The sequence below is a fragment of the Myotis yumanensis genome, unplaced genomic scaffold, assembly GCF_028538775.1.
Source record: "Myotis yumanensis isolate MYYU_CA2020_CCGP unplaced genomic scaffold, mMyoYum1.0.hap1 SCAF_13, whole genome shotgun sequence".
In the NCBI taxonomy this organism is placed as follows: Eukaryota; Metazoa; Chordata; class Mammalia; order Chiroptera; family Vespertilionidae; genus Myotis; species Myotis yumanensis.
The window spans coordinates 41,034,201-41,057,535 of NW_027223764.1; the positions used below are offsets into that span (position 1 = coordinate 41,034,201).

At 52.4% G+C, this 23,335-nt stretch overlaps 1 protein-coding gene across 2 annotated transcripts in view; it reads left to right on the plus strand.

The window, feature by feature from the left end:
* Positions 1-4,797, plus strand: part of TSPAN15 (tetraspanin 15) — a 49,163-nt gene extending 44,366 nt beyond the window's left edge. For both annotated transcript variants that reach the window (XM_070432897.1, XM_070432896.1), the window contains 3 exons: positions 1,826-1,873; positions 3,276-3,392; positions 4,008-4,797. In XM_070432897.1, the coding sequence (XP_070288998.1) occupies positions 1,826-1,873; positions 3,276-3,392; positions 4,008-4,157 (315 nt within the window). In that variant the 3' untranslated portion in view covers positions 4,158-4,797. The remainder of the gene's footprint in view (positions 1-1,825; positions 1,874-3,275; positions 3,393-4,007) is intronic.
* The last annotated feature ends 18,538 nt before the right edge of the window (positions 4,798-23,335 follow it).

A 23,335-nucleotide genomic window follows, 5' to 3' on the forward strand; every position in this document is an offset into this window, starting at 1 on the left:
GGAGCTCTCCTGGAAGGGAAGGCGAGTCCCCCTCACCCCAGGGCGGAGGGAGGGTCCTGGGCTCCTGTGTTAGGGATGCCTCTGCCCGCTGCCTGTCTGCTCCCCACGGCAGGGGCTGCGGTCCCACCTTCAGGGCTGGAACCACAGCGAAGCGTGAAGTCACTCTTGTCACCTTGATACACACCATAGAGTTTGCCTATTTATTATGTTCACGGCTCCCTCTTTAGAATAGAAGTTCCATGAAGGGAGGACTTTGTTTAGTTCTTCTTTGTTCCAAATACCTAGGACAGTTATGGGCACATGGTAGGTGTTCAGTCCGTATTTGCCTGAATGAACGGGCAAACAGGGTGGGAAGCGCCCACTCTCATTGTGCCCTCACGTCCCTGCTCCTGGCCTGACCCTCTGCGTGGGGGTCATGTTCATGGCCTGGAGGGGCCAGAATGCTCTGTGGATGCTGGCGATGCTGGGTTCCAGGGCGCCAGGCGGACGGTTGAGGCTGGAGCTATGTTGCTCACACACCAGGCCCTGACACTTAGACTGATCCGGGTGAGTCTGAGTTCCACCCGCTCTACAGGAGGGAGAGCCACGCTCTTCCTGGCCTCTCCGGAAGCTGGGGTTATAAACAAAGTCCCTCCAGCTGGCATTCCTGGGCTCTCCTGTGTGCCCGGCCCTGGGACACGCACTTCAAGTGTGTATCTTGACCGCCAAAGGGGTCGCGACCCACAGGTTGAGAACCGCTGAGCTAAGGGCTATGGAGTCCCTGAAAAGGGACTTGGTGGCTTGGTGCTCCCTGGCAGCCGAAGGAAAGGCGGTGTGGCCTGCTGCCCTGGCAATGCTTAGCAGAAGCAAGCAGGCCCGTCCTCTTATGTTCAAAACAGCCTCATGAGGTGGGTTCACCGATCACCATTGCTTATGGAAAGGACCGAGGAGCCTATCATTCATTCATTCATTCATTCAGTAAACATGTATCGAGTGCCTCCATGTGCCAGCCCCTCCGCAGCACCCGGAGGCCGGTCACAGAGCTCATAGTGACAGCGGGATCTGGACCAGGCACCGCGATGCCAGAGGCCACGCTGCTGCTCTCCTGCATCCTGCTGCACCCTGACCCACAGCAGCTGTCACTCAGATGTGGAGGGGCGGGACCAGGGCATCTAGCTTTCTCTCACCTCATAGAAGGAGGAGATGGCACAGGCCCACAGGGATGATGGGAAGGGCCGCACCAGCCCTGTGACTCTCGCCTGCTGGGAAGGGCTTTGGTGGGTCCAGGGCCGAACACAGCTTTCCCAGCACCTAGATTGTCAGCTTCTGGGACTTCTTGAGAAGGACTCTCTTCCCACTAGGGGACATGGGGGCACTTCCACTGTGGGGTAGCAGTCTGCAGGGGCGGGCAGTGGGTCAGAGATCCCAGCCTTGCCCTCCGATAACCCAGCACTGGCCAGGGTCTTGGCTGTGGCCTGGGGTTTTCCTTCAGGAGCCGACCTCTGAGACAGGGCATCTGCGTGCCAGCAGAGCTGTGCCCCGGCAAGGCCGCAGTGGGGCAGCCGGGGTGGCACGCTTTTCTCTGGGTTCCTGGGCTGCCGCTGATGGAGTAGTGGTTCCCACCCAAGTGCCGCGGAACTAGCCTTCCCACCTCCCCTCCGTCGGCATTGCTTAGAGGCGGGATGTGGAGATGCAGATTCCAGCCAGACTGCCTGGGTGGGATTTCAGCTGTCACCAGACCAGGCAGTGCAACTCCGCCTCTGCTCTTTCCTCCATAGAACGGAGGATAAGAGTGTCTTTGACTGCACACCACGTCAGTGTTAGCTGACCCACCTTTCTGTTTCAGACGGCAGTCGTCAACACCATGTGTGGCTACAGAACGATCGACAAGGAGGTAATGTCTTCCAGGTCTCCAGGAAAGTGGCTCTTCCTGTCCTCTCCCCAGGGTGACTGCAGGGTCCCCTGGGGGTGGGCTCCTGGCTGCTGAGATTTTCCAGCGTCTCTGGCTGTGACCAGGAGCCAGGGACTGACAGGGGTTTCTACCCCTCCTCAGACACAGAGGGGCTCAGGGCGCCACGAGCCCCCTAGGCTGGGAGAAGCCGCCTGCCAGGGTTGGCCTGGGCCTGCTGTGGACTTGTCGGTGAGACACACTCATGTGCCCGGCGTGCCCAGCGCCAGCCTGCCTCTGCCCTCGGAGCACCCGTTTGCAGATGCCTCCCGCTGGTTCTCTCAGCCTGGGACCCAGGAGGCCGTGGAGGACAGAGCCCTCAGGATCCCTCCTGGGTCAGCTTCCTGAGCGGCTCCCTGGGCTGGGAGAGAGGCCGGGGCAGTGCTGAGAGGGAGCTGAACCGGATGCCCGAGACGCCTCTGAGCAGTGGTCCTCGCAGTGCGGCCCCAGGCCAGCAGCACGGCCCTGGGAGCTCATTGGAAACACACATGCTTGGGGTGGGTCCGGAAGGTGATTTGATCCACACGTAAGCGGTAGAGCCATAGACCCAATGGCCCTCAAGCCATCAGACCCAATGGCCAGTGTGTATACTAACCTCTTGGCAATGCCCTAGATATTATCCTGAAATGAAATCCACAGATAATATGACCTGTAACCTACCTACACACCTAATTTCAAAACAAGTAACCTGATCTAACTGAGATGGAAGGAGAAATGAAATAAAACAACTTATAACCATATAACACGTTTCAACAAAGGGCTCAGGCACCAGGTCGATGCCCAGAAGACACAGCGCAGTCAGGTGTCTGCACACAGGGGCGGCGGCTGTCATGTTGGCAACTTGCATTATTTTTATGTTTTTTTTTAAATGGTAAACAATTCTCGATAAAGTTCCACACAAAATAAATTATAATCATCCCTTAATTTACATAGTCACACTTCTGCAGAATTCAGTGTATGTAGTAAGACCCCACTTAGGTTTTCATATGTGCCTGGAGTTAGGCTTTGGGCTCAGATAACTATGAGTGGGTTTGCACCCACACGAGTGCCTGCGGGACATAGCGAGCACGCAGGCAGGGAAGTGGGTGAAGTAGGATGGCTCTGAGCTCTGAAGTCCCTCGGTCCCCAACCCCATTCGCTGTGACCGCCAGCAGCGCCACCACAGCGCTCCCGTGCTCTCGAGGGAACACAACTGCCCCCTGAGACTCAGTGATCTGGAGCCACCTTCTCGCATGCATATGTGCAACAGGTTCAGGGAGGCTGAGGGACTTGGCCAGACCTCGAATGGGTGGTCGTTGGGACCGGGGTGCTGCCCGGGGAGGCGCTCAGCCAGGCTCTTTCCCTGCAGCGCCTCAGCGTGCAGGACGTCATCTACGTGCGGGGCTGCACCAACGCCGTGCTCATCTGGTTCATGGACAACTACACCATCATGGCCGGCCTCCTGCTGGGCATCCTGCTCCCCCAGGTGGGCTGGGCCCCGCTCCACTCAGGGTGGGGAGTGGGAGGCAGGGTGGTGGGCGGGCTGTGGGCTCATTGAAGGGTGGCAGGTGGTTGCAGGTGCAGAGAAGGTACAAAAGGGGCGGGTGAAGAAGGCTCTTGTACCGGCAAGCTGGGCTCACCTGGGAGGGCTGAGGGCTGGAAGGAGAGGGCGCATGGCAGTAGCATTGCTCATAAAGCTCTTCCGAGTGCTTCCCCGCACTCCCTCCTCCTGTCCTGTGAGGTAGGTCCTGTTATACCCATTTTACAGAGGAGGGAACCGAGACTCGCTCGGCAGGGTTAAGTGAGACTTGCCCAGGTTGTGAGTGGCATAGCTGGGGTGGGGACAGGAGTCCCAGGATGGAGGAACCTCTGCTGATGGGCACAGGGGAGGTCTCTGGGGTTTCCTGGGAGGGCCGAGGAGGGCCCAGGGTGGGGCTGCTGACAGTGGGGGTGCTGGGGAGAAGGCCGTGCCCTGGGGTTTCCAGGCCACCGGTGCCATGAGTGCTCCTGACTGGCTGCCTGGGTTTCTGGGAACGGGGCTGCTGGAGAGGGCTGGGCTGCCCGATCCCCAGCAGCCTCACCCGCCTGCCCTTCTTCTCAGTTCCTGGGGGTGCTGCTGACGTTCCTGTACATCACGCGGGTGGAAGACATCATCACGGAGTACTCGGTCACCGACGGGCTGCTGGGGCCTGGCGCCAAGCCCCGCATGGACGCGGCGGGCGCGGGATGCTGCATGTGCTACCCCAGTTAGGGCCGGCCTGGGCCAGGGCGTCAACAGGACAGTGCCAGCACAGCCCCGCCTCGTGGGCGCTGCACAGGACAGCGGTCCTCTCCCTGGGCGGCACTGAACCAAGCCTGGCTGTTTGCTCTGGTGGCCGGCTCGGGCCCCCCCGTGGCCACTGCCTCCCTGGAGAACGGAACCTGAGGCCTCCCCAGCTGCCGTCCGTGTCTGCTCGCTGCGGGGCACGGGGACCAGGGTGGCCTGGGCCGTGGGGAGGGGAAGCTCCGCGCTCAGCTCAGGGCCCAGTCTTTTCTGGCAGTGCCTTGGCCTCGGATGTTTATGCCCCTCTGGGGGCGGTTTTCCGTGGTTTGTAAACGGGAGAGAGGAGAGCAGGGTGCCCCGCAGTGCAGGCGGGGAGGTGCACACCCCAGGCCCCGACCCTCGGCCATGCTCCAGGGCAGGTGGGCCTGTTCCTCAGCCTCCAGGTGCCTTGAGCCCTCCCCAAGGCTGCTGCTTTGCTTGGTCCTGTTTTTTTACGTGATTTTGTAACGCTCATTTTGTACACAGTTAACAGGAGTTTCTGACTAATCAAAGCTGGGTGTGTCCCACACACTCCACTCTTTTCCCTCTAAGCCGGTTTATTAATCAAACAATAAAGACTTGATTTTTTTGTGTGTCTTTCATTTGTGCTGCTGGGTGGGTGGGGAGGGGCGAGGAAGGCCTGAACGTGGACTCGGCAGCCCTGTGTTGGTGCAGGACTGAAGGGGTCCACCCTGGGGCCCAGATTTGGGACAGTTGGGACACCGAGGCCGGGAGACTCCGCAGCTGGCCCGAGGCTGCCCGAGCCGGGTCCGGAAGGGCCTCTCCCGTTCTTCGTTCTTCTTAGGTGTTGCCACTTAAGGAAATGGCTTTTCCCAGCTGGGCCTGTGGGCTGGGCCTGCAGCCTGCCTTTCCTGCTAGGAATTCGCTGGTGGGAACCCTCCGGGGAGGAGGCAGAGATGACTGCCTCCTTTACAGACTGGGAAGCTGAGGCCAAGCCACCTATGGCATGAGGCTCCTCCTCTGGGAAGGGGCCGAAGGGGACTAGGAAAGCCTTGGGTCTGGGAGCAGCAGTGCCCGCAGCCCACGGTGGCTTCAACACCAGGGTGACTGTCCCTCCTTCAGGAAGCCGTGCACTTGTTCCCAGGGACGGGGGCGGGGCGAAGGCCGCGGGATGCCAAGCACAGCCTGGTGCTGACTGCCCCCCGCTGGAGACAGCAGGCCCTACAGGGATCCGTCCACCCCTGCCTTCCTGCAGCCTCCGACTTGGATTCTAGATTCTCTATGGCAGCGGTTCTCAACCTGTGGGTCGCGACCCCTTTGGGGGTCGAATGGCCCTTTCACAGGGGTTGCCGAAGACCATTGGAAAACACATCTATAATTACATATTGTTTTTGTGATTAATCACTATGCTTCAATTATGTTCATTTTGTAACAAGGAAAATACATCCTGCATATCAGATATTTACATTACGATTCATAACAGTAGCAAAATTACAGTTATGAAGTAGCAACGAAAATAATTTTATGGTTGGGGGTCACCACAACATGAGGAACTGTATTAAAGGGTCGCGGCATTAGGAAGGTTGAGAGCCACTGCTCTATGGGGTTCTTAGGAGCCAGGGCAATAGAATAAAACAGCAAGAGCCCCAAACCTGATGTACTTACTCTAGGGGTGTTAAGGGGCATGTCCATCACACCCAGGATTAAGTGGTGGGATGCTTGGTCGGCTACGTGTACAAGCCTAACTTGCCATGTGTAGGTTCAAAAGGACAGAGTGCACCCACAGCAAACGTCAGCGAGCGTACCTGTGTCTAGACTTGTACATGTCTGAAAATCTTACAGATATTAATTCCTTTAATGCTCACAGCTGTCTGTGGTAATTCTTGTCATCTTCATTTTATTGAAGGAGAAACTGAGGCACAGAGTAGCTGAGTAACTGGCCCGAGGTGCATGGCTGGTGATGGGCAAAGCCATGACATGACCCAGGGAGAGAATGTCCCAGGGCACTCAGCCCCCCTGCTGTGCTGCCTGTTGCCTCGTGTGGACGGAGGTGTGCAGAACCAGGCACAGCGCAGCCACTGCCGCAGCCTCTGCTGGTCCCCATCTTGACCTCTGGACACGAGGCCAGCCCCAACTGTGCCTGGCTGGGGTTCTCCTGGCCCCGGGCTCTGGCTGTTCTCTGAGGATGCGCGCCATGCTCGGAGCGGCCTTTGGGGCAGCAAGGGGCGGAGACACTGAGGTTGGGGACGGCGCTGGGTGTACTTGTCCACAGCCACTTTACCTCGGAACCTGGACGACTGGTCGCCTTGTCCTCCTCTTTCCAGCGCCCCCCGCAGGCGCCCCTCTCCTCTCGCTGCTGCTCACGGGCACCAGGGACCATGGCTGGTGCCCGCAGAGGACTGCGCTCAGTGGGCACTTTTATTGCCGTCCAGTGCTCAGCCCCTTCCCTCTCCAGAAAGCAACGCGGAGCACCTGGCGAGGACGTCTTGGTCCTGTGGTTGGGATGCCTCTCCTTTTGTGCGGAAAAGCCAGTGACATCACCTGGGCCCGTTGCCTCGCAGGCATGGAGGGATGACCCTCAGAACGAGTCCTTTTCCCACACCAGGGCACACAGAAAGTGACGGTATGCGTGCAGGCCTCGATGCTTGTGAAACAGGATCTGTGGGCTTTGATTTGGGGCATGCTTGCTGTATAATTACCAAAACCCCCCCCCCCCCCCCCCACACACACACACAAAAAACAGAACCATAAAATGCATTAAGGAAGACTGGCTTTGTATAAAAATCCCAAATACAATATTCCCCAAACTTGGTTTTTAACAGCTTATTGAGGTATGTTTAACATAAACTGCACATATTTAAAGTGACAAATATATTTAAAAAATAAAGTGACAAATATACCATCAATGAAACCACCACCACAATTAAGATAATGAACATAACCATCACCCTGAACGTTTCCCTCTTATCCTTTAGTCATCCCTTCTTTATAGCCCTCCCCACAATCCCATTCTAAGGAAACCACAGGCCTGCTTTCCGTCCCTTTAAATTACTTTGTATTTTCTATAATTATACATAAGTGGACGTATGCAGCAGGTACTCTCCATTTGTTCTTTCATTTAACAGAAGTATTCTGAGATTCATTTATTTTGTAGCATATATCAGTAGTCCATTCCTTTTTATTTCTTGGTTGTATTCTTTTAAAAAATATATATTTCTTTATTGATTTCAGAGAGGAAGGGAGGAGAAAGAGATAGAAACATCTATCTCTAAAGATGAGAGAGAAACACTGATCGGCTGCCTCCTACACGCCCCATACCAGGAATCGAGCCTGCAACGCAGGTATGTGCCCTTGGCTGGAATTGAACCTGGGACCCTTCAGTCTGCAGGCCAACGCTCTATCCACTGAGCCAAGCGGCCAGGGCTCTCAGTTGTATTCTATTTATGGATGTGCCATAGTTTATTTATCTCTTCACCTACTGATGGACATTTGTCTTGTTTTTATTTGTTACTGCTATTCCAAATAAAACTGCTGTGAACATTCATGTACATGTCTTTATGTAGAAATATACTGTTAACCCTCAAACAACCCCCAGGGCACTCAAAAATCTGGGAATATGTTTTTTTGCCCCCAAAACTTAACTATAGTCAGCCCTTCACATCTGTGGATTCAACCAACAGAGGATCCAAAGCAGTATTTTTGACCCACAATTGGGAACCCGAGGTTGGGAATCTGCGGTTGGGAATGTGAAAATACTGTTTCTTCGATCCGCCGTCGGTTGAATCTGCAGTGCGAAACCCACGGATACGTAGGGCCGAGTGTATTTTCCGCATGTAAGTGGACCCACACGGTTCAAAACTGTTATTCAAAGGCCAACTGCACTTCCATTTCTCTTCGGTAAATATCTCAGAGTGGACAACTGGATCGCATGGTAAGTGTATGTCTACCTTTTTTTTTTCTCCTCTCATTTGTTTTTAATCCTCACCCGAGGAAACTTTTCCATTGGTTTTTAGAGAGAGTTGAAGAGAGAGGGAAAGAGAGAGAAATATCAATGTGAGAGAAACACATCGATTGGTTGCCTCCAAGCAGGGCCCTGGCCAGGGAAGAGCCTGCAACCAAAGTATGTGCCCTCGGCCGGAATCAAACCCAGGACCCTTCACTCTGCAGGCTGACGCTCTGTCCACTGAGCCACGCCAGCGAGGGCTGTGTGCCTAACTTTTAAAGAAACTGCCAAAGCATATTCCAAAGTGGATGCATGATTTTCTCTCCTCTAGATCCTGGCCAGTATTTGCTATGGCCGGTCTTCTTGACTTTGTGGTGATGTTTCGTTGCAGTTTTATTTTGCATTTCCTACATAATTAACCATGTTAAGCATTTTTTTCACGGGCCTATTCACTGTCCACATAATTTCTTTGTTGAAGCATCTTTTCAAATATTTAAAACAATTTATTGTTTGTTTTCTTATTATTGAGTTTTGAAAATTCTTTATGTATTCTATATACAAGTCCTTTATCAGATATACAATTTGCAAATATTCTCTCCTAGTCTGTGGCTTGTCTTTTCATTCTCTTAACAATGGTTTTTAAAAAGCAGACATGTTCACTTGATGAAGTCCAATGTCTTTCTTTTGTGCATTGTGCCTTTGGTATCATATCTAAGAAACCTTTGCCACAAAGGTATTTTCTTTTAGAAGTTTTATAGTTAAGTAAAGCAATTATATTTAGGAGGGACAGTCACTCTGGTTCTAAAGCCACTGTGGGCTTGTGAGTTAATTTTGAGTTAATTTTTGTATGTGGCACAAGATATGAATTGAAATTCAGTTATTTTGTCTATGAATATCCAATTGCTCCAGCACCATTTGTTGAAAGATGTTCCTTTCTTCACTGAATGGCCTTTGCAGATTTGTTGAAAATCATTTTCCATATACGTGTGGCTTTATTTCTGGGTTCTCTTATATGCAGAATGATTTCACTTACATGTGGCATCTATGAACAAAATAAACTAACAAACAAAATAGAAACAGACTCATAGAGACAGAGAACAGACTGACAGCTCTCAGAGGGGAGGGGTGTGTGGCAGGGGCTGGGTGGAAAAGATGAAGGGATTAAGAAAACAACAACTCATAGAAAGGCAACAGTATGGCGATCACCAGAGGAAGAGGGCGGTGGGGGAGACAGGAGAGGGAAAAGGGGAGATAAATGGTGATGGAAGGAGACTTGACTTTGGGTAGGGAATATACAATACAACATACAGATGAGATGTACACTTGAAACCTATATAATTTTATTCACCAGTGTCACCCCAATAAATTCAATAAAAAATTAAAAATTATTCTGTTTTATTCAATGCCGAATAGAAAGTGTGAGAGTAGGCATCCTTACTTATTCCTAATTTGAGGGGGAAAGCATTCAGTCTTTATTAAGTATGTTAGATGTAGGTTTTCATTGAAGTCCTTTATCAGGTTGAGGAAGGTCTCTTATATTTCTAGTTTACTGAGAATTTTTATCAAGAATGGATGCTGGGTTTTGTCAAATGCTTTTCCTACATCTTTTAAAGTGTGTTAATATGGTGAATTACATTGCTTTTCAAATGTTAAATCAACCTTCCTGGAATAAAGCCCCCTCAATCATGATGCATTACCTTTTTAATATATTATTGGGTTTGGTTTGCTAAAATTTTGTTTAGAAGTTTTGCACCCGTGTTCGGGACAGACACTGGACTGTAGTTCTCCTGTAATGTTTTAGTCTGTCTTGGTATCAGAGGAATGCTGGCTTCATAGAATTACTTGGGAAATATTCCTTACTTTTCAATTGTGTGGAGTTGGTATTATTTCTTCTTTAAAAGTTTGATAGGATTCGCCAGTGAAGCTACCTGGGCCCGGAGGGAGGTTTCTTGTGGGAAGGTTTTTAACTACAAGTCTGACTTCTTTAATGGGTATAAAGCTATTTCGGTTATTCATTTCTTCTTGAGAGCTTTGGTAGTTGAGTCCTTCAGGGAATTTGTCCATTTCTCCTAAGATGTCAAATTTATTGGCACAAAGTCGTTCATAACATTCCCTTCTTATCCTTTTAATATCTGTAGGACCTGAGTGATTACATCTTTTTATTCCTGATATTGGTCATTTGACTTTTCTCTTTTCCCTGATTAGCTTGGCCAGGGGTTTATCAGTTTTACGGATCTCCTCCAGGAACCAGCTGGATCATTCTCAGGAGCATATAAACAAGTCATTCCTATTCCTACTTGAAAACACACAAGCAGGCAAAGCTTTCTCGATCTTCCTACCCTTCTAGTGTCCGCCCTATTTCTCTCCTTCCCTCCCGTCACAACTACCACTTTCAAAGTGTCTCTGATTTCTCTCCACGTTCACTCTCAAACCTCCCGAATAGGGCCCTTGCCCCCTGCTGCCGCCCAAATTGCTCTGAACAAGATCACCAATGACCTCCTCACGCCTGAGTCCAATGCCCTCTCCTTATCTCCCTGACTGGTCAGCAGCCCTTGGCCATCTGGTCACCCTCCTCCTCGAAGTGCTTTCTGTCTGTCTTCCAAGACAGCACCTTCCTGGTTTCTCTCTGCCTTCTGTGGCCGCCCAGTCTCAGGTGTTGGTTCCTCTTCCCCGATCTCAGCGTCTGAGGGCCTCGTCTGTCTGGTCTGTCTGCACTCACTCCAGCCTCGTGGTTGTAAAAACTCCCAAGATGACCTTCCTCCCTTTGACGCAGACATCCACTGACTACTCAACACCCCCACTTGGATGTCTAATAGCAAAAGGCACCCCAAGCCTAACACTTCCTGTGCTGACTCCTGATATTCCCCCCACGCCTGCCCCTGAAGCTCCTTCCATATCTCAGGAACGGCCACTCCAGCCGGCCAGCTGCTTAGGCCAAGGGCCTCGGAGTCAGACGTGGCTGTTCTTTGGACGCCCCCCCGCCTTTGCGTGTGCTGCCTCCTCTGCCTGAAGTGCTCTGCTCTCAGATGTCCGCATGGCTGGCTCTCACTTTCATCTGGTCAAATGTCCCCTGCTTGGTGAGCTTGGCCTTGGCCACCCTTGATAAAACTGCAGTCTTTCTCCTTAAAAAATTATTTTTTATTGCTTCCAGAGAGGAAGGGAGAGGGAGAGAGGGAGAAACATCAATGACGAGAGAGAATCATGGATCAGCTGCCTGTTGTGCATGGCTCTGTGCTCATCTCTGTTCACCCAGCATGGCCCACAGTCACTAGGAGGCTCTAGAAAAGGGAACTGGGATTGGAAGGGTCAAGGAATGTGCTTGGGGCCCATCTAGGAAGTGATGCAGTCAGGATTTGAACGCATGTCTGACTCCGAAGTCCTCGCTCCCCATGTTGTGCTGGCCTGGCATGTGAGGTCCTACCCTGGACCCTTGCTCCAGTCAGCAGGTCCCGGGACTTTCCCAGTTCATTCTTAGCTCAGATGGTTCTACCTCTCGTCTCACCGGAAAGATCCAGCACTTGACTCTTCCCCCTGCCCCTCCCTGTTTCCTCAGAGTCTCATGTCAGTTCTCTGTTATTTTACGATCGCCCATTTTGTAGATGAGGAAAACTGAGGCCAGACTACTTTAATAAGTTGTATGCCAAGAGGCTCTGTTAGCAACCCCAGAGCCTGACTCCTTTAAAGCCCCTGCCCTGCCTACCACCCTCCTGGGGCCTGGGAAGTGCCCAGAAATATTATGGGACCTCCCTGTCCCGCACAGGGTCCTGGTTCCCCAAGGTCTGTGTGCCCTGGAAGGGAGCCTGATTTTCAGTCCTGAGAACCCAGGGAAGTACAAGTCTGCTGGCTTGACTGCATGTTGCCACTAGGTGGCGCTGCTGGCCTGCTGCTTGGAGCCCTGCACTCAACTCCACCCTCCCCATCCCCCAGAGCCTGGGCCCAGGCTGGGGCCCTCAGCTTGAGAGTGCCTCCCTACCCCCTACTCGAAAAGAGTGGGCCACAATGTCAACGAGCCTAAAATACTACATGTACCGGCATATAGTAGGTGCTCAATAAATAATCGTTAAATGAATGACTATTCTAAGAAGTTGGCATAGATGAGATTTTTCCATCCCTATTTTATAGCCTAGGAAACTGAGGGCAGATACCAACAACAGTTAATAAGTTACTATTATTGACTATTGGTAGGTGGGCACTGAGCTGAGCTCATTTTATTCTTCATCCTATTTAGTCCCAGCAACGAGGCAGGTGCTTTCATATTCCCATTTTGCAGGTGAGAACACTGGGGTTTAGCGAGGCCAGTCAGTGGGATAGAAGGACCAGGACTGGAAGCCCTCTGCCTGCATCTGATCAGGATCACCTATTGGTTTAATGCCTTCTCCTTTGCACACCCCACAAAGAACCCCAGGTAAAGCACCCCAACCCTGCTCAGCCAGCACAGCCTCAGGCCTGGGCATCGTGTAACCACCAGAGGGAAGCCTAGGTCTATAATCAGCCAAGGAAGGGGCTGGAATGAGGCTGGGAGGCTGGCAGGGACTGAGATGCCAGGAGGAGCAGTGCGGGCACCTGGCCTCGAGAGGGCAGCCTCTTCCTTTGTGGAAGGAGGATAACCGCCCACACCTGGCCTGCTGGGTTCCTGTGGGCGACCTGAAACCACACCTGTAAGGCTGCTGCCCTGCGAGGCTCAGCTCCCAAGCCCTGGCCCCACGCAATGAGTAACAGTGGTGACACGGGGTCATGGAATACATGATCTCTCCTGGTTTGCTTTGCATACTATCCATCTCCCCACTGACAAGCCGGATTTTGCTTTGCTTCATGCACTGTCTCCCCCAGGGTTCAGAGCGCCCTGTCTGTGCCGGGGTCCAGCCCCAGCGGTCCAGGGGTTCCCAAAGGTGTGGACGGAGTCGGAGAAGAATGTTTTACACGGAGACAGCGTTCAGAACTCTCTAGCTCTCTTTAGTCTCCGTGGATCTTCCTGTGCCTGGCTGAGGCCACAGAAAAAGATCCAAAGGCAAGCTGAGCCTTTATTTTTATAGTCAGAGGTAAACAAGGTAGTGGTTTCCATAGTTACACTGTTCTTGTGAGTTTCACTTGTTTACACTGTTCTTGTGAGTTTCACTTGTTTTTGTTCTTGTTGCACTTCCCTCAGCCCATTAGCTTCCCAAGTAAGATCTAGGAAGCGTCATAAGGTCAAGCCTAATTATGCTTAAGAGGACTGTGCCCTCTAAGCTGGGACTTGTTTGTGACTTTGCCAACAGGTCAGTCCGAGGTTTAACCCTATAGCGGCTCCCCACATGTCTGGTGCACAATGGGTGCTCAGTAAGCAGGTGCGAGGGAGTGGAAGTGGTGGGGAGCAGGTGGCGCCTGTGCTGGGCTGGCCCCCGGGAATTCAGGGGGACCCTTGTATCTCACAGGCGAACCCCAGGGGGCCGGGCTTGGGGTGCTGCGCTGCCTTCCGGCTGTCAGCCTGGTCAAGTCTTTGTCCCTCTCTGGACCTCTCTCCCCTCTCCAAGGGGAGCATCTCAGGGTTCCTAGGTGTGATGGCTGGGGTGGGGGGGGTGTCATGCCAGGTGTAAGGGTATCCTTTACTGCCACCTGTCACCCCGGCCCATGGCTGTGTTTCCCCTCCCTCTTCCTGCTCTCGTGTCCTTTCCTCCATCTGCCACAGTGAACATGGGGTGGCTGCTCCTCCCCCTTCCAACATCCAATGAAAAAGCCAGTGAAATCGCTGCACACAGGAAAATATCTGCATCAACTTAAGAAACTAAGCCTGTGTGGGAGGCAGATCTTGCAGCAGCTTCTAGGGGGGACCCCATCAGCAAGGGGCAGGTGGGGGCTCAGCCTCCTGGCGGGGTTTTCATGACTGGCCTATCTGTCCTCCTGATGCTGACTTGCGGGGCGCTGGGGAGCCTCTGGAGCAAGGCAGTGGAGTTCCTCTCAGGATCACCTGGGCCCTGTTGGCAGCAAAGAAGGCCTCAGAAACCAACTGCAGTGAGAAGAGCCGCTCAAAGGCTCCTGGCCCGTGTCGCCTGGACTAGAACAGGGTCTCCCACAGGGAAGGGAACCAGCATGCGGAGAATATCAGCTGAGGCTTGGCTGGGTACCACATACCCCCGTATCTCCCACCTGCGATCTCTGAGGGAGATTCCACCAGGGTCTCAGGATCCTATGGAGCCAGGGCACTCCTCACATCCAACAAAGGCCCATACAAACAACTCTTCCTGAGAGGAGGCTGCCCCTGGGCCTATGGAAACAGGGGCAGCAAAGGGAAGGGAGGACAAGAGGGCAATGGCTACCTCGTAGGTCTCCATAGCTCTAGCTCCTCACGAGACACATAGTAGGGGCTCAGTGAATATTTGTTGAATGAGTATATGACTCAGAGTACAACCTTCTTCAGCAACAGGTTTTACTGGCGAAACGACAATATTTGTTCTTCGGGCTCTATTTAAGACATGAGAGAATACTTATATTACATAAGGGCAAGAGACAGTGGCAAACCAACGCTACAGTAACTGAATTACAATTTGTATTGGATGCAATAAACAGTAAGGCAGAGGGGTTCTCCTCAGAATCATCAGGACCTCTCGGGACAGGAACAATAGAGATGAAGTAAAGAGCTGATCCAGATAAAAATAGAGTGAGAAAAACAACCAGGAAACCTGAGTAAGCAAGCCACCATATTTTTAACACTATATAAACACAATAGAAGAATTATATAATAAAAAATATCTTGAACCATGCCTCCTTCTAAAAGTTCAGGAAAAAATAATTTCACATAAAAATAAACAATAAAGAAATATTGAGGCCAAATCTGACTCAAATTTATAAGAAAAACAGAGAATAAGGAACAGGATAATATTAGTACAGACAATAAAAGCATACCAGAAAGACAAACCTATACCAAAAAGTGTAAAACTATAACCTATTATCTCAATACATTAAGAAATTAATATAAAACATAAAAGAGTAACTTAAATTAGAATTTAAAAAATCTGAAATGTGGTGACAGAACTTCAGAAGAGAATTAGAAAATAATAGGGAAAACTTCACTTTATAAATTAAGACTAAAACAGAAGGAACAGAACAGAGAATAGAGACAACAGATAATGCGTTAAGAGAAAAAGAAGGTGACAAATATTAAAGATGGACAAAGAAGATCCAATATATCCCTGAAGGAGAAAACAAAAATACAGGTAACAAACAAGCACTTAAAACTATTATTCAAGAAAACTTTCCTGAAATAAAGAAGGATTAGAAGTCATGTTTTGAAAGAGCACACCATACATCTGAAAATATCAGCCTAGAAGGAACAACACCAAAAACACCCTTGGGACTTTCTCTGGTCATCTAGGGGATGTGTCCTGAGTCAGCGCTGGAAGGTGGGAGTCTACACCGGTGAGGGCAGCTCTGGAGTTTACAACTTCAGGGTGATACCAACCTCCAGACTGAGGGCGGCCAAAGTGAATTGAAGATAACTGTCCTGGGGCCGAGGAACAGAGGTGCCAGGTGAATTTCCCAAGGGGTGCCGAGGTTCCCCTGAACAATGGCAGACCTTGATGGGGACGAGGCAGTGTGATCCAGGTGCGATGTCCTCCTAACTATTGGGTCATCAGAATGTTCCATGATGACCTTGGCTGATGACTGTATGCCTCAGAAAAAGATAAGGTTTCCTAACAAAGGTGGACAAGTGAGGATGGTGGGGAAGCTCCTGAGGTGTCAGAGGAGCCAATGCCACCCCCCTTTGCCCCCAGCAGACTCCTCATTGGGGGCAATTCATGATGGAGAGGATAACCAGGAAGGCTTTGGGGGTAGGAGGGTAGATGGTGGGGGCGAGACCAAGGGAGAGGCCAAGTGGATGGAAAAGCTTGCTGTTGCCAGCTGGCGGTAAGAGGACCAGGAGGTGGGATTAGTTACAGATGGCACCTTGGAGTAGAGTGGTTTTGAATCCCAGCCGGTAGTAGCCTAGCCTCCACTCACAGCCCCTGCTACCCACTACAACCCACTCCACCTTTTCTCAGAAAGTTCTTCCTGTGCTGAATCCTTAGCCATCTCTTAGGAACTTCCTGTTCTGTTCCTTGAGGCCCTGGGGGAATGGACTCCAGCTGCCCAGTGTGGCCCCTCACTGTCCCCAGATGGAGAGGGAGCACCCTAGAGCCCTCAGTTCTGCAGGCACAAGGAGTTCCGGCCTTGCTGTCCAGCGGGGCTGTGGGCACCAGGCGTGGAGCTATCCCGGCTCTGGCTTGGATCTAATGCATCTAAAACTGCCTTTGCTTTTGAAGCAGTAAGCCTAGCAATTAGGATACAAGGGCCTTGGGAGGAGAAAGACCAGGGTTGGAAACCCTTCTTGGCCACTTGTCAGCTGTGCGATTTTGAGCAAGAACTCACAGTCTAGACTTCACTTTCCATGTTTGAACAGTGAGGGTGAGGATGGGGGATTTCTCTCTCTCCTTTTGGGGGAAGACTTTCAAGGATACAGATTCATGGGGCTGCCTTCCCCCCATTTTTTCCCCCCACTTTGCCCACAAGGTCCTGGGGAAGGACTCTGGCAGACGTGAGCCATTCTGTCCCCTGTCTTTCCAACTAGGAACGCTGGGGACGAGGGGCATGGGCTTGTCCAGCTGAGGCTGGGCAGCTGCAGGACGGCTTCTGGTTTGGTGGCTTCACCACATACAGCAATCTCCTAAGAGAGGCCAAGGTGTCCATCCGTCTGCCCAGCATCTCTCAGGCTGCTTTACAAGTGCCCTAAAGTCTTAGAGTTTATGGAACTTCTCCCCTTGGGGGAAGCCTACTCCCTACCACATGCCCACAGGTAGGGCCGGGGAATGCTCTTAAAATGAAATTACTCTAGCGCCTACTGGTTGGGGCTGGGTGGTGGTGACCTGGGAGCCTCAGAATCCAGCCCCCCAGTCCCAGCCCAGTCGTGGCTACTCGGGCTGGGCACGCTGGTAGGGGTGGAGGCGAAGGGGGCATTGTCAGGGAAGCCTTCCAGCTGCCCGGCTGGAGGCTGGGAGGCCTGAATAGCTTCACAGCTCGAGGCCGATTTGCTGAATGGGCGCCTGACCCCTCCCTGGCGGTGGCCCGGAATGGATGACATTTTCATTGCAAACTAACAAGGGGAGAAATCCAATTACCTTACAAAGGGGCTGCCAAAGGGGCCTCAGAGTCTAGGGAGGGAAGGGAGGGCAAGAAGGGGAGAGGGAAGAGAGAGGGAGGGTGTGTGTGTGTGTGTGTGTGTGTGTGAGTGTGTGTGTGTGTGTGAGAGCGTGTGTGTGTGTGTGAGCGTGTGTGAATGTGTGTGTGTGAGCATGTGTGTGAGCGTGTGTGTGTGTGAGAGCGTGTGTGTGTGTGAGTGTGAGGGTGTGTGAGCGTGTGTGTGTGTGTGTGTGTGTGTGTGTGTGTGTCAAGTCCCCCACCCTGGGAGGCATGGGGGGATCGGTGGGACTGGGGCTTTTAACTCATTCCTCTTTGCCAGAGTTCTGCTGGGAAGCTCCATGCCTGTGGGTGGTGCAGGAGAGGTCCCTGCGCCTCATCCTCTCTGAACCCCACTCTTGGCCCATCGGACTGGGGGTTTCCAGATTGAATCATCAGGTACCCACTGCATAGTTTTTGCTTTCACTTTACCCACCTAAACTATGAATCCCTTTTCTTTAAATTTAAAATATATCACTTAAACAGTATGTAACAAGGAAAGTTTATATCCTAACAGTAAATTTTTTTTAAAAAGTAGAAGTTAATTTTAAAAAGAAATTTAATTTAAACAACCCAGTGTTGTTAAACCTCAGCTAGGTGTCGGGGTGCCAAGAGCTTTGGAGCTTCGAGGTCTTGGGGTGAGTGGGTTGGGAGAGGTAAGGGAGGGGGTTGTTAGCAAGTGTTTACAACGAACCCAGACTTCCCCAGGGCATAACCCAGGAGGACTGAGAGGATTGAAAAGAAACCCCTCTCTCCACCGAACAGCTGTTTCTGTTCCGACCCTAGGCTCTCCCAGCCCTGGCCGGGGGCGGTGGGTAGGGCGGCTTCAGCCTGGCTGCCCTTAACCTTGGTTGCCCAACTATTTAGTGGGGAACGTAGAGACAAAGTGGTGACCTGCTGCATCAGTGGTCAGACCTGGTGCTTGGTGGGGTGGTCACTGGGGTCCCAGACGAGGTGGAGGATGATGGTGGTCGCAGGGCAACAAGAAAAGTTGGTCCTCCTCTCAGTTTCCCTTCGGACTAGGGAAGAAGGAAAGCAGACGCCCTACAGGAGGACATTAGCATTTGCTTCCTGCAGCCCAGACAGAGCAAATCAGCCTTCAAAAGTCTGCCAGCCTCAGGGCCACACAGCTTGTCTCCTGTTCCCCCCCCCCCCCCCACTTCTGCTTCCCTCCCACCCACCCCCTCTCCCATCCCCACTAATGGAGCTTCTTGCCCAGAACACGGACTGGGAGTCTCCTGAGGCACAGGGACCTGGGGGGCGTTGGAAGGATCCAGGATCTTGGAGACACCCCCGCCAATACCCCTTCCAGACTGGGGACATTGCCTGCAGCTCCTGTTCCAGGGGAGCTATTTGGGGAGCTTTGGCACCAGGAGAGTTCAGGCCCAAGGATGGGACAACACTGGCCCCACCCCCACCCCTGGGGAAATTCTGTCAAATTGGGAAAGCTGAGGGAGGGGCAGTGCCTGCTAGGGGGTGTGGCTCAATTAAGCCTCACCTACTCACCCCTGGCCAATCAGTGACCACTCTGGGCTTCGGGGACTTCCTGCTCCCCCTGCTCCCTCAGGCCATTCCTGCTCTCAGAATGGTGGGGAAGAGGGGAATAGTGAGATACAAGTCTGATCCAGGGACTTAGGGGCACCTCCGAGTCTGCAGGGGGGTCTCCAGTCAGATGCTTAGGGAGTGAGGCAGAGGTCCAAGATGAGGGTAGTCTGCACAGGCTGAAGCAGCCAAGGAAGCATCTCCCAGGTCCTCTTCAGCTTTAGATGTAGAAGTCATCCCTGTCCCTTTTGTAGATGGACTGTTCCCTTTGGAAGTTAAGGTTGGTGCCACCCAGGAGGATTTCTCAGCAAAGGATTTGAGCACAGCATCCTCTTTTACGGGGAGGACATCAAGGGCCCCAGACACGCGAGTTTCTCTTTGAGTTCTGATGAGAACCCAGAACAACGCTGCGTGGACCCCTCTCTAGGTAGCACTGAAAGGCCAGACAGACTAGTATTTATGGGATGTCAGCCATGAGTCAGGCCGTGTGCCCAGTGCTGGAGGTAAACATGAGACAGCTCTGGCCCTGCCTTCACAGACAGTGGAGTCTAGTCTTCGTGCCGTGGCACATGCTGTTCTGCCACACAGACACGCGCTTCCATCCGGAAAACGCCTATTCATAGGAGGTCTCATATTTTCTTCCCACACACCAATGGAGCTACGCAAAGAAATGAAGAGAGCAGGAAATGATAAATATATGGGTAAATAAACCTTTTTGAAAATATAATTGTATAAAGCAAGAAAATAATGATATATTTAGAGGTTTATAATATATGTAGAAAATGTATGTGAATGGAAGTATACTTGTGAGGTCCTTACATTATATGGAACTAGAGGCCCAATGCATGAAATTTGTGCAAGAGTGGGCCTTCGCAGCCGTGGCTGCCTCGATCCCTCCCTCACAGCCGAGGAGGCTGCCTGGATCCCATGGCTGCAGCCCCAGCTTTGTTCCGGAAGGACATCCAGAAGGACGTCCAGTCTAATTAGCATATTACCCTTTTATTATTATAGACTAGAGGCCTGGTGCATGAAATTCATGTGGGGGGGAGGGGAGGGGAGGTCCCTCAGCCCAGCCTGCACCCTTTCCAATCCGGGACCCCTTGGACATCTCTCTCACAATCTGGGACCACTGGCTCCTAACTGCTTGCTGGCCTGCCTGCCTGATCACCCCTAACCACCTCTGCCTGCCAACTTGATTGCCCCCTAACTGCCCTCCCCTGCCGACCTGATCGCGCCTCTGCCTTGGCCCCTGCCACCGTGGCTTTGTCTGGAAGGATGTCTGGAAGATGTCTGGTCTAATTAGCATATTACCCTTTTATTAGTATAGATGGTATAATATTATTTGTGTGATATGTGACATGAAGCAATCATATTGCATGTTTCAGGGCAATCACGAAGAGAGTAGTGAGTATAGCTACTAAGCCAATAGCACAGATAAAGTGGAATCTGGATGTCTCCTCTGTGGGTAGGGAGCCCCATGACCAACACACCTGGCCTCTCTGCTCCCCCACAGTCTGCTCTGGGGACTACTGAGAGGCTTAGCTGACTGGAGAGCCAGGGCTTAGGTGGCCCCGCCCCTTTCCCTGGGTGCAAGCTACATGCGCACAGAGAGCACACATCTCTGCTGTGCCCTTGTGAGGAGCGGAGGCGGGGGATGCTGCAGGGTTGCCTGTCTAATTCTGAGTCTGATTCTAGGTTTCCGCATTAGGAAGCCCACTGACTCACAGCCATGAGCTATACTCTTCAGAATCTGCTTCATCCTTAGTAAATGTGACACTTGGTCTCTAATATGCTTCTTTATGTACTTTCTTAATTGGCTTAGACATCAGTGTTTACTGAAATGCTCCCCACTGTCACGCACCACAGCTGGTGATGCAGAGCGAGGGTGCCAGACCCCTATCCCCTCGGTCTGTGCTGCCTGAGCCCTGAGTCTTGGAACAGGAAGGAGCAACGGGGGAAAAGGTAAAGATGGTACATGAATGCTGGGCCCATGGGCCCACAGAGGGCTGAGGTGCCTCCGCTGAGCCTGGCCGGAGGGGGCCCTCAGCTTTTCGCCCTCGTGCCCTGCTCTGAATCTCCAGGGTCTCCCCACAACCCCCTCAACGAGGCAAGTTATGGCAAAAGCACAGGCTGGAGGCAGAAGACCCAGGCTCCTTGTCCAGCTCGGCCCCTGACTCACTCTGTGACCTCAACCAAGTTATGCCTCTCTCCCCTGTCTGGCCTCAGTTTCCCACCTAAAGCAAAGGGTGATGCTACCAGCCGTGGGCAAACTACGGCCCGCGGGCCGGATCTGGCCCCGTTTGAAATGAATAAAACTAAAAAAAAAAAGACCGTACCCTTTTATGTAATGATGTTTACTTTGAATTTATATTAGTTCACACAAACACTCCATCCATGCTTTTGTTCCGGCCCTCCGGTCCAGTTTAAGAACCCATTGTGACCCTCGAGTCAAAAAGTTTGCCCACCCCTGTGCTAGACGGTCTCTAACAGTGGCTCCTCTGCCTTTAGGGTTTCTGCATCTAGACCAGAGACTCCAGGCTCAGGCTACCTTTAGACTTACTCTGTTTGGCCTACACAGTGTTTGGATTTTCCCCCCAATTAGTTGCTAACATGGGGAAGATTTCACATATGAATCTCAATGTCTAGCTTCTCTTGGAAAATTCTAGGTCTTCATTGCTGCATAGAAACAGTGAGCTGGAGGTGGGCAGCAGCTGACTCTTTAGGGCTATGTGGCCTCTCCAGGTGACCACCGTCCCCCCGTGGCCCCCACCGTCCACGTTGCCTGCTTACCCCGCAGCACTTGCTCTGGGGCCTCAGCACAGGGGGAAGCGGTGACAGGAACCCGGGTCTCTGGGTGCCCAGGCCAGTGTGGTATCTGCTCTATGCTGTGGCCCGTCAGACTCTGCCCGGATGGGACAGGAGAGAGGAGTGAGCGTATTTCAGAGCCGCCTGAGGTTAACCGAGGGAAGCTGGGCCCAGGGCGGGTGAAGACACGCACGCAGGTCTTGGGCTCAGTGGGTCCCTGGTGTTCCATAGTGGACCCCAATGCAGGAAACAGGAGCAGAATTAGAGGGTCCCCTGGCCTCTCCCTGGGTTTTCTTCCTCCTGTCCCCAACTAGTGGCTGAGCCAACTGGGGGCAGGCTGGAGTTAAAGCCCCTCCCCCATTGGCAGCCTTACAGATCTCCCCTGCCCCCCAACACCGCCTGCTCCCCTTCCCGCAACTCCCCACTAATGTGGTTAAATCATTGTCAGAGGCACAAGGGCAGGTCACCAGATGGCTACCCCATGCAGAGGGGGCCAGAGGTGGTGCTCGGGGGCGGGAGCCTGTGGGAGGGAGTCTGTCCCTGCCTTCTAGCTCCACAGCCTCAGAGCCCACACTCTCCAGCCCTGGGGGCCTAGTTGTCCTCCAAAAGGCTCCTGTCCCAAGTGACGCTGAGCAGTGACCTCAGCTCTGGTGGCCCAGGGAAGCCTCGAGGACTAAGGTTCAGACAGCCCTGCGGTTGAATCCTGGCTGCCCACCTGTCCAAGAGAGCAAATAGTGACTCCTACCTGTCCAGGTAAGGATGCAGGGCAGGAGTGCGGAGTGGCAGCGGCCCGGGGGCTCCCAGCAACTGTCCGCTTTATTCCCTCCCGTGGGCCCCAGGGAGCTCTCCGCTGAGCTGCTGGGTCTCCGTGTCCTACGGTCGGGCGGACAAAACATCTTAGAAATGAGAACATGGAAACCTGATACAGTTTAGCTTTTTGGCCAGAAAACCATAAAGTAGCTTCTGCTTTGTAACGATGAATCCCTTAGAGTCCAGTGGTCGGCAAACTGCGGCTCGCAAGCCACGTGCGGCTCTTTGGCCCCTTGAGTGTGGCTCTTCCACAAAATACCACGTGCGGGCGCGCACATACAGTGCGATTGAAGCTTCGTGGCCCATGCGCAGAAGTCGGTTTTCGGCCTGGGCGAGTCCATTTTGAAGAAGCGCTGTTGATATTTGGCTCTGTTGACTAATGAGTTTGCTGACCGCTGCCTTTAGAGGACTCACAATTTACAAAGCCCGCTCCATAGATTTCCAGTCCCCACAGTCGTGTGGTATGATTATCATCCCCATTCAGAGACGGGAAGCCTGAGGGGCAGAGTGGGTCAGGGAGGTGCTCAAGGTCACAGAGCTTACGTGTGGGGCGGTCTCTATTGTCAACTGGGTCCGGTCATGGGACGAGGGTCTGCCTTGTTACAGACTCAGCAGCTTGGTAGGAGGGAGTTGCCATGTCTAAACGGAGGCTCTGGCTGCCTCCATCTCCCAGCCCCGCCCTCACCCCCACAATGTGTGGCACTTCATCCCTGATCGCTTGCCCCACTGGGATACTCATGCTGAGTAGGTCCGTCCTCCTCACCTTTCAAGGCCAGCAGGATGTCACCTGGGCTGGGGAGCCTTCTTCGACGGCACCCCTTGTGATTCTCTCCTCCTCTGCCCTGACTTTTATGCTGCTCCCAGGTACTCGCTTCCCAAG